This window comes from Apaloderma vittatum, unplaced genomic scaffold (assembly GCF_000703405.1).
Source record: "Apaloderma vittatum isolate BGI_N311 unplaced genomic scaffold, ASM70340v1 scaffold25754, whole genome shotgun sequence".
NCBI classification, from domain to species: Eukaryota; Metazoa; Chordata; class Aves; order Trogoniformes; family Trogonidae; genus Apaloderma; species Apaloderma vittatum.
The window spans coordinates 15,969-27,015 of record NW_009711351.1 but is presented as its reverse complement, the minus strand read 5'-3'; the positions used below and the strand labels follow the sequence as shown (position 1 = coordinate 27,015).

Here is an 11,047-nt window from a genome sequence, read left to right as displayed (position 1 = left end):
TCGGAGCTGGGCGGCGCGGACGGGGGGTACGCGGCGAGTAGTAAATGAATCTCAAGGGGTTTCGGGTAGTGAGTAAATCCCGGGGGATTTAGGGTTAAGACCAGATGAGGGGTCTGGCTTTTTCCCTGTTTGTTCTGTGTTTGATCTTTCGTGAAAACTGCTAGGAGGTTTGGTTTTCCACCTCCCTTTTAAAAAAAAAAAAAAAGTAGTCTTAATTTTTTGTGTTCTCTGAGCTGCTGTTTTTATATATAGAAATCAATAAGGGAATAAGGTGGAGCTGCCTTTGAAATGCATATGATGGTGTTTGTGTCGTGAACCTCCCAGATGCACCAACCATCGAGGTTGTTAAAGGTTTTCATCTTTAAATACGAATGGAGGCCGCAACTGTAAGCAAGGATTAAGTCTCGTTGTTCCGGAGTGTGTTCAGAGACACAGCAGACCTCTGAATCTGCTCTAGAAATAGTTCTAAAAGAGGTATCATCTCTGAAAGCAAATAGCAGCAACATATTTCCTGTTGCCACACAAGCTTTGTTGAACAGAGGCCTTCAAGTGTTGTTAACTTACTCCTTTTGTTTTGAAGGTGATTAGAGTGACAGGTTTTATGAAAGGACTTTACACGGATTTCGAATTGAAATCAGATAACGTTAAGGTATGTAAGAAAATTCCATATTTATTTAGCTTTAATATTACCATTTTTTTGAAATTTGCCTCAAGGTACTTTCGGTCTTTTCTGCGTTTGGTGTCAAGTACCTCTCTTTAGTTTTGTGAAGAAATTGTAAAAGCTGTTGGTTATATTACGCAGTGCATGACATGAACACCTATAGAGTTCATTTGTGGACGTGACACAAACAAGCTGTTGTGTGGAGAGAACTATTTCTATGAAGATCTCAAAACAATGAGGGTTAATCTATGACAAGATCTAGGTTTCCAAAATACTACTGCATTACAGATAGAAAGAATCATGGTGTAGCAAGATGACTTTGGTACTAGTATAAGGCTACAGCTTGGTATATCCTAACTAGATAGTTGAGGATTAATAATAAACCACAAACCCTAGAAATCCCCATACAGCTTTTTGAAGAGTCTTGTAGTCTCTCAATGGAACGTATACACCTTTGTATACAGTAAACATTCTTAATATCCTAGGATTTGCTGAAGCATTTGTCTAGTATATGCATTCCACAAGAGGTTTGTTACAGTATGCGAGTGGCTGATTGCTGAAGGGGAGGTTAGTTATTACTGAAAAATGCTTTTCTCAAGCACAAGGGTCACCTTAGTCTTGTTTCCTGCTTTTCTGCTCTCTGCCTCTTCGCTGAGCTCATGCTGACTTCTCCAAATACCAGCTTGACTGGAAACTGGTCGTTTATTCAGGACAAATACCGCAGTGTTTGTATGTCGCTAATTACACAGCTACACTGGTCGGTGATTGTTTCACATAGCAACTGCAAGTACAAGGCCTGTGAGCTCATCCATACAGCCAACTGGATGAGTGTTTTATGCACTTCTTGCAGCTAATTATCAGTCTGATATGTATGTTTATTTCTGTGACTGTTCTTACTGTTGTCAGGATAACCAAAACCTAAGTTAGTTATACACTGTATGTTGGTTTTGTTGGTGCGGTCCCTGTTGAAGCTTGTCAGTGGGCTCTGTGACGAAGAGCAGATTAGCACATGCTGCCTTTTCTTGGGAGAGTGTTTTTTTTATGGATCAAAAAAAGCAAATTCCTTAGCAGCTCCTGAGTAGGTCTTTGTTTCTGTCTATATACTGCAATAGCTGTGAAGTTGCGCCAATCTTGAGTACCTCTCTGAGAATTTCTTTCACAGTTTCTGAGATCATAGTTATCAAGACTTCAGGCAGAGGAGGTCAAAGTGCTTTAGCATAGGGGAAAATGCCTCTAGCTTGTGTTCTTCCTCTCAAAACACTGGTAAGGAAGAATATGGCTCACTGAAGCTGTAGGAAATCAGGGGAGTAATCTTTATGCGGAGACCAAAATTATCCACAGAAAGCTGGAGTTGTGAGAGCAGCAACTGGAGCCCATGTAGCGAAGAACTGTATATTTCTATGTGAGGTTGTTCTGCCCTATGTAACTCTAGAGGACAACGCTCACCTGGTGTGATCACAGAGTCACAGAATGTTCGGGGTTGGAAGGGCCCTCAAAAGATCATCTAGTCCAGCCCCCCTGCCAGAGCAGGAACACCTACAGTAGATCGCACAAGAACGCGTCCAGGTGGGTTTTGAATGTCTCCAGAGAAGGAGACTCCACAACCTCCCTGGGCAGCCTGTGCCAGGGCTCTGTCACCCTCACAGTGAAAAAGTTTTTCCTAATATTTTTGTGGAACCTCCTATGTTCCAGCTTGAACCCATTGACCCTTGTCCTGTCATTGAATGTCACTAAAGAGAGCCTGGCTCCGTCCCCCTGACACTGCCCCTTGACATATTTACAAACATTAATGAGATCACCCCTCAGCCTCCTCTTCTCCAAGCTAAAGAGACCCAGCTCCTTCAGCCTTTCCTCATAAATGAGATGTTCCACTCCCTCCATCATCTCTGTGGCTGCGCTGGACTCTCTCCAGCAGTTCCCTGTCCCTCTTGAGCTGAGGGGCCCAGAACTGGACACAAGATTCCAGATGTGGCCTCACCAGTGCAGAGCAGAGGGGCAGGAGCGCCTCTCTCGACCTACTGGCTACTCCCCTTCTAACACACCCCAGGATGTCATTGGCCTTCTTGGCCACGAGGGCACATTGCTGGCTTATGGTCGTCCTGCTGCCCACTAGGTGGTGATGGTCTGGCAGGAGGTGTGCCGCCTTGGAATGGGCAGACTGCTTTCAGAAAAAATGAAGAGGTTTCAACCCACTGTGAAATAGTCCCAGTGCTGTAGTCCCCAGTCCGCTTGCTGCGGGCTGGGAATGGATGACAGGCGCTCTTTGCCAGCTGGCTGTGCTGTGCTGCTGCGGATCACGAGGTGCATAGACTGAAATTAGGAAAGCCCAAAGCTTGTGGACCGGCCTCTGTGGTGGCTGGGGCTCGTTTCTGTTCTGGACATCCCTTCACAATGCTACGCAGCATCACGCATGGATACGTGCAGCAGCTGTCTTTTATTCTAGTTTCAGCTCACTTCTGCTACCCAGACATCGCAGTGGGGTCCCGAAATTCCCACCATTTCTTCTGTGCTACCTTTTATGTCTCCACCATTGGGATAATACATTTGGCTTGGATAGCTAGTCCCCTCTTCCTGCATAGTCAGGTGTGAGAGGCAGGCTGGAAGCATCCCACAAGCCAAATTTGGTGTGCAGAGCATGCACGTGGATGTCACTGAGTTCTAGTTCGTTTCAGGGGTATATATTCATAGTAATCAGTTGGAGAGAGGTGTGAACGGAGTTTAGAACATGAGGATTCCTTAATTGTTAGGACTTCTCTGAAACAAATACACCTCTTCTACCAGCTACATTGGATGATATTGCTGCCTGCACACCTGTTAGGTCTAGTAAAAAATTGTTCCCTTATAAATGGAAGGATAAAAGGCTTGCTCTTTTAATCTTTCATATCAACTATATATATATATACACACCTAAAAAGTCTTTACATTTATTTACATATACATAAGTCCTACCACCTGAAATAAGGGACATACTTTTTTTTTTCTGACATCTACTCAGTAAAAAATATCTTTTTAAACTCTCAGCACTGTTTCAGATGTTTCCTTCTGTTTTTATAGAATTTTATTTGCCGATGCGGATGGGAGCTGTAGATTGTTCATTGAGTTCAAGAGGATTTCTTATATGGAGAGAATACGCTGATAACATAACTGCTGAAAATTATGACAATGTAGGAGGAAATTTTGGGTCTTTATTTGGAAACCTGTTTGGTTTAGAATAGTGTCCTGTCTCCTTCCCTAAAATAATAGATTACATATGTCCTTGGAAGGATGGACAACTATTTTAATAGAAGGAGGTTGTAGTATTTCGTTCCTTTCCTTTTTTTATTTTTGAATGCAGGGGGCACTGGTGAGGCTGAAGTGCTCTGATGTTAATGGAGACAGTCTGAAAATCCCAGCTGTGTGGCAGTTGTTTGTTTTAATCCATTTGGAAGAGCTGAGGTTGGGGAAGGACCCTGACTCTGGAGACGCATTTAACTACAGTTTATGTGCTTATAGCAGGACCCAGTTCTTGTTTATGGAGACTGACTCTGGAACTTGAGGTACTGCATGAACAGCTCTGTTAAGCTCCAGTGCTGCAGGAATAGGTAGCACTGCCAGGTGTACGTAAAGAGTGCTGGCCTTGCTCAGCCAAGGAAATAACTGGCTTCTGTTGTCTTCCTCTGCATCGGTATGTCTGTCATATTTGGTCCAGTTCATTCTGGATCTGAGCACCTGAGATGCTCAGGCAGTAAGTGCAGTGCAGAACCAGGTGTTGTACTGGGTAGTTACAGCTGTTTCTTTTCAGAATTAGCTGAAACAGCAGTGGATCGCTTTTCGGCTACCGGTTTGAATGTGGTAATTTGGTGGTGTTGTTGTTGTGTTGTTTTTTTTTTAACCGATGCCCATTAAGACACGCATACAGAATTCTTCTCACATAGAGAGTTCTTCTCACGTGGGTTTACTTTTTAACAGGCTAGTAAAATACTTTATCTCCATTCATGAGTGTAAAAGATGAGTGAGTAAACTTCTGTGCTGGCCTGGTAAATAGTCCTTTGAAATTTACTATGCTTTATTAATAAAACCCTTTTTTTCCCCTCACCCCAAGTATTCTGCAGCTGCAGAGGCTTCACACTGTGTTTTGATTCTCTGGACCAGGAACCCTCCAGTAAAATTGTACTTGGTGGGGCTTTGTTTATTTTGTCATTCCTTTTTTTCTCATGATTTTGCATAATCACCGAAAGCCATCATCTCTATTGAAGGGCACTTGGGGGAAGTTGTTTGTAAAGTATAATTACAAAACTAAAACACATCTGGTAGTTGTGGAGATAAAAATACGTGTCTGCATCTCTTTCCCACCATCTTTTGTATGTTTTCTTTGTTCACTGTTAAGTCTGCTTTGTAAAGTATATGTACAAGCATAAGTTCCCCAATTTAGACCCCTATTAGTCTCATAACTTTGGGACTTCTGTGCTGAAAAATATTTGCATCAAGCAATATCTGCTGCAACAATCCTGCTGTAACTCTTTAATGTTGCTTTTGGTAATACTTGAATGATTTGTTAAAAAACACTTCATCTTCTTTAACATGTAGCCTGTGAAAATAGAAAGACTTCTAGCAGTCTTAAAATGTGCTGAAGCTAAACGATAATCAGATTTAAAAGACAAAGTTTCACTTTCCCTTTGGTCATTCCATTTCAATGTTCATCCATTAATGGGAAATAAATATCTAACTATTATGCAGAGGCAGCCCTCCTTCCTGACCTTACAAACCTTGTGCTGCTCTTGGAGTACAGACGCCTTCTGCAGCTATTCCTCCCATCAGAGTCTTTCTAATCTTGAGGTGATGTGTGGAATCGTTTTGGAGTCTCAGCAGTATTTCTTAATTGCTCTTTCACCAGGATAAAGATGCCAAAATCAGCTTCCTTCAGAAGGCGATTGATGCTGTTGTGATGGTAACAGGAGAGCCACTGTCAGTAAAACCAGCACGTGTTGTGGCTGGACACGAACCTGAAAAGACCAATGAATTTCTTCAAGCAATTGGGAAGTGTTGCTTGAATAAGGTACAGTGTCACACACATGGTGATGTATTACCTGAGCTTATTTGCGATGGACTTTATTGACACTCGTCTGCTATTTTGAATTGCACAACATAAATATTGGTTCACCACTTAAAATAATAACAACAGAGAAACAGTACATGATCCTTAGCAGAATTTGAGCCATGTCCCCAGGCAAATATGTTCCGGGTATTTAAGTGTTTTTAATGTATGCTGATTGTATTTTTCACCTTATTCATTAGTCATTTAATAACATTTATTTGGTTTGAAGAGGAATATAAAGTTTTATAAAAATTTTGGATGCACACACATCAGTTATATCACCAGATGCTGCCACCTTTGACTTGATCTCCTGTAAAATTTCAGTCAAATCTCTAATTCTGTAATAACAGTAAATTTTTTCAATGTACAAGTAATTTTTTTCCAACGTGCTGCTTTTTTTCTTTTTTGGATGTGGAAATGCAGCAAAGGAGAAGTTTGCTACCCTGTTAAAAATAGCTGCAGGGGCAATTCTTAAAATATTTGTTGCATTCTTAGCATAATTGTTTCATTAAAAGTAGGGTTTTTTTGCTTAGAGGTATTAGAGAGATTTTTGAAATACAAAGGTATTGTCTAAAAGTCTTGAATTAATGAGTGTGAAGAAATTGTGTGCATTTAGCTGTGAAATACTACGGTGTTTACAGGCTGTCTGCAAGTTTTGTGTGCATTATCGTTGTCTGATAATCTACTCATTTAAATTTATGTCATGAGTGCCATGAGCTCCTTCCGTATGGATCGCTTGAGATCAGGCAGGGGGAGATGGAGAAACGTATGCAGAGAGGCTGGACGAGTTAGAAAATGTGCATGATGGAAAGCTTTGTAGAATGTTGTGATGAGATTTAATATCCAGAGGATATAGTCCACCCATTGAGCTAACATAATTAGCCCCTTGGCTTTTACAGTGCACATAAGCTTCATGTGCATTGTGGAAAAGATTTTCTTACAGTCTCTAGCTTAATACTTCTAGTGCTGAGCTAAGCACGCTGCTTGGAGTTAGGTAGTGCAGGCAAACGTTGCTAATGTGCAGAAGTTTGTGTCCAAATGTGAAACCCACAAGAATTCATATTTTTGCACGTACAAACGAGGGGGGAATCAGGAGTCAGCCCCCAGGGCAGTGTCTGTTTTAATGATGTTAAGCTGTTCCTGTTTCAAGAAGGAGAATTCCCTGGCAATGTGATGATTTTTTTTTTTTCCTTCTTTTTTTTGGTTAGTGTAATCAACCTCTTTGCCACTTGGACATGAAAACATGTTGTTAACTTGCTGTCTAAATGATCTGATTGATAATTGCTTGGTGTCTTAACAGATGAACTAGATGTAGAAGCTTTTTAAACAGTGTGTTGTTTTGAAAATCATTCTTCATGTAGTTTTCTTTAGTGACTGATGCTCTTTGAGCAAGTATTAGGTGAAAGTGGAGTGGCCTAACAGTGGAAGCAAATATGACATAATGTGGTATTAAGAATGTGTAACCTATCTAACAGATGTGGTATAAGGTTTTGACAGTTATTTACTTGATCATTTTGAAAAAAACTCAAGTTGTTGAATAAGAATTACTATTGTGCTACAATACATAGAAAGCACCATGTATTTGTATAGCTCTGGTACGCATAATCAAATTATTACGAGAATTGCAAGGAGGTGTTTGGCATAAAAGAGCATTATGACTACTGAGAAATGTTTCAAAAAAGAGTAGGAGTAAAAGCTTTATTAAAATACAACAAAAACACCCCCCCAAGTCATGTTGATTACAGTTAGGAACAAAGGAGATATTAAATGAAATAATTTACTCATTTCAGTGATGTTTTTCTATTCCTTGCAGCTGTCCAGTGATGTCGCTGTAAAAAGAATCCTTGCGGGGGAAAAAACTGATGCTAAAGGAAAACCTCCGTCCTCAAAATCTCGAGATAAAGAAAGCAGAGGATCCAAACCAGAAGAACAAAAAAGCCATAGAAATAAAGAAGTAGGCATTTTCAACTTTTGTGGGGTACAGGGGCTACCACTCTTTATGGTTTGATTGTTTTGGGTTTTTTTAACCTTGCATTTTTGTCAATATAAAGTAACTGAGAGTTACCGTGGCGCTGTCATGCATTGGAATTAATTTTTAATTTTTTTCCTTTCTTTTCAGGGTAGAGGAGACACTGAAATTAAAGACAGAAGCTCAAGCAGAGACAGAAGACCCAAAGGAGATTTGAAAGAGAAGGAAGAAAAAGAAAGTGATAAACAGAAGAGTAATGAAGACAGACACAAAGACCCTGAAAGAGACACCTTTAAGGAAGGAGAAAAACAGGAAAGGGAAAGAAACAAAAGCAGAACAACCAAGCAAGGAAGAGAAACAGAAAAAAACAAGCAAAAAGAAGACACAGAAAGAGAAGACCATCTTGGGAGTGATAAAGGACAAGAAAGAGAGAAAAACAATGAAGGAGGAAGAGAAAAGGACAGACTAAAAGGAAGAGACAAAGATAAGGCTAGGGACAGAGAACGAGAGAAAGACAGAGATAGAGGAAAAGATCGGGAAAGGGACAGGGAAAGGGACAGGGAAAAAGATGGAGAGCGTTTAAGAGAACATGGAAAAGATAAAGCAGGGAAAAAGGTAATTGGAATCTTTTTTTTAGAAAATAAATTTTCCCATGCTGTGGTGGGGACTGAATGTTTGTGCTAATGGCTTTGCATGTTTGTATTTCTGCTCATTTAACAATGAAATACTTTGTTTAACGGCAGTTACTCTCATGAAGTGAAAGTTTTGATATGGATTTGATCCGGTAAGAGTGTGACTGAGGCCGTGTGTATAATGCTGTGTCTCTGGCATGATATATCTTGCCTTGAGCCATCAGACACATCTGACTGTGTTTCTTGAACATCTGATAAGCAGTTTCTTTCCTGGACTCTGCATATCTGAATTCTCCTGATCACATCAGATTACGCTCGGCAGAGAGAGGGGGCTGTTGGAACTGCACACTTATATCCTCATATGTCTTCCCACTGTTGCAGCCTCTTACTGCTTTTGGGGAAGATGGAGCTGAAGAGAGTTCCTTTGGGCCATAACTGATCTCTCTCGAGCTTACTTCTGTAACGGGACACCCAGGGTGGAGTTGCACATCTCTTTTTTCTGCTGACTTTCTAGATTAAGCTGCTTGCTTCTAGCTTAATATTTTTTTTTAATTTTTTTTTTCTTGAACCTCATCTAGATTCTTGCATGGGTGCTGTATTTGTACTGGACTCTCCACGTCATGTTAGACTTTCAAGAAAGAGAACTTCGCTTCAGGCCTTCTCGGTGTAAAGGCCTGAACTGCCTTAAAAGCAGTCTCTTCGTGGCCTTTTACGTTGTTGTTTTAACTTCTCTCTTCCTCCTTTAAATATTTTCTTTTCTCCTTTTCTGTGCTTTTGCTTCCTGGTTCATGCTAAAACAAATCAGGATTAACAGACATCGAAGGTGCTTATGTTAAGGGGTGGTTTAATTTTGTAAGATCTGTCAGAACCTGTCTGTTGGCCGTAAGGATTGCTGCTTTCCTGGTATTACTTGGAGAGAACAACGGATAACTGTTTTGCTCAGTTAGTTTGCCACGTTGGGGAGGCAAAGTGAAGAGGGCAGGTAGATGAATAAGGTAGATGGATGCACATCAGGATGTGCTAAGTTCTCTCTGCTCATTTACCCTTTCATGTTATTCAGGCGAGTAGCTCAGTTCTCAGCATGCTGACTAAAGCAGTTAATTTCTTTTCAGTCTGCAGAGTCTGAGGAATCCATGCTTAGAAGAACTCAGAGGCCAACTAAAGACAGCAAGTGCCAGCCAGATAACGAGGTTAGTAGTATAGAAGATCTGGGAGGATGAATATCGAAAGTGTTGCATTTCAGAATGGTTTGAGAGTCTGCATGAAAGGAATGTAGGATTGATACGTAGGTAGTTCTTGGGCTGTAAAATTGATAAAATAGGCGCTTGTCTTGTGGGGTTTTTTTGTTTGTTTGTTTGTTTGTTTTTTTCCCTCTGAGCTTGGACAGAAGAAGTCTACTCAGTTTATTTCATTTTTCAGGTTTTATTTATATGTATTTATATGTTGAGTACCTCAGGAGAAAAAAATTATTTATTCAAAGTTCTCTGTTTCTTCCTCTCAATCTTTCCTGGAAAGCCATTAGGCTTTTTTTTGTGTGTGTGTACTTTAATAGAAGTTACTATTTTGGAAAGAAAATGAGTCCAGCGTTATGTCTGGGCCCATCCATGTTTTGCAGCTGGATGATGGTAGGACAGAGTAGCAACTCACCAATTGCCTCCCAACAGTAGCTGTTGCTTGTGATACCACTGTGTCTGCGTCTGCTGCTTCTCGATGACCTGAGGCAATTTGGGGAATTATGGAGCCATATGGTTAAAGGTTTAAAGAGTGAGACTTCAATAAATTGACCTAAAGCAGCTCAGGCTAGGAAAAAAGTAGGCAGGATCCCAAGTCTAGCAAGAGTCTCTACTGAGAGTCTATGGGCCACTGACATCATCGTGTCTTCTACACGAGATGACAAATTTATAGCTATTCTTTGACTGAAATCCAACCAAACTTTTTAAGTTATTGGCACATGGAGGGAGAGCTTATAAAATAGTTTTTTAGCCTGAAGCAAATGTTCATGGCCAAGTTAAACTTCCTGCAAATTGGGTTTCTAATGGAAATTCTGAGCCTCATCCCAAGCTATCGTAGTGTTCTTGGGCACCACAATAATACACTGGGGCAGTAAAGTTTCATTTCCCGTCTTAAGTGCTTTTGGGAGTGTTTCCAAGGCATGTGGGTTTATTGGCTTAAATCTAGATGACATGTTTTTCCCTACTTGCTTGCGTAACAGTAGATGCTGCTTAGTTTTTAGGTGATGAAAACACACACTTTGGACCACTGCATGACAAACATCATCTTAAGACTGTGGAAGAGAGAAATGGAATTAAAATGTTCACAATGAATTTTTAGAGATGGAGAGCTAAGATAGCTGTACAAAGTGATTCAGAGAACATTTCAGCATGAAATAACTGAAAAGTGCATCTAGTGGACTGGGATTGATCTTCCTGTCCTCAGTAGTTTCATAGCAGGGTAATGCCTTTATTTTCAGGGATTTACCCTCTCTTAAACTACTGTAACTCCATTTACATCATGTGGTAGTAAAACAAGTGTATTAAAAACAAGGGAGACAATTTATGACTTTATGCACATGCGAAGTATTGGATCATACTTGTCAGTCTCTGCTGCATAGTTAAGAAACCTTCAGCATCTCTTTTTAGCTTTTTGAAAATAGAACACAAGTGAAACAAATTTGAGGCAGCCCGTCTCAAGCAGTGGCTGATACACGAGTA

General features: G+C 40.5%; 1 protein-coding gene across 1 annotated transcript in view; it reads left to right on the top strand.

Moving 5' to 3' along the window:
* Window positions 1-580: 580 nt before the first annotated feature.
* The window catches only part of LOC104272588 (TRAF3-interacting protein 1-like), a gene marked incomplete at both ends in the record, with an annotated part of 26,396 nt that continues 15,929 nt past the window's right edge, over window positions 581-11,047 (top strand). Inside the window, 5 exons of the mRNA XM_009867625.1 lie at window positions 581-649; window positions 5,535-5,696; window positions 7,549-7,689; window positions 7,855-8,319; window positions 9,449-9,526. Of these exons, the coding sequence (XP_009865927.1) occupies window positions 581-649; window positions 5,535-5,696; window positions 7,549-7,689; window positions 7,855-8,319; window positions 9,449-9,526 (915 nt within the window). The remainder of the gene's footprint in view (window positions 650-5,534; window positions 5,697-7,548; window positions 7,690-7,854; window positions 8,320-9,448; window positions 9,527-11,047) is intronic.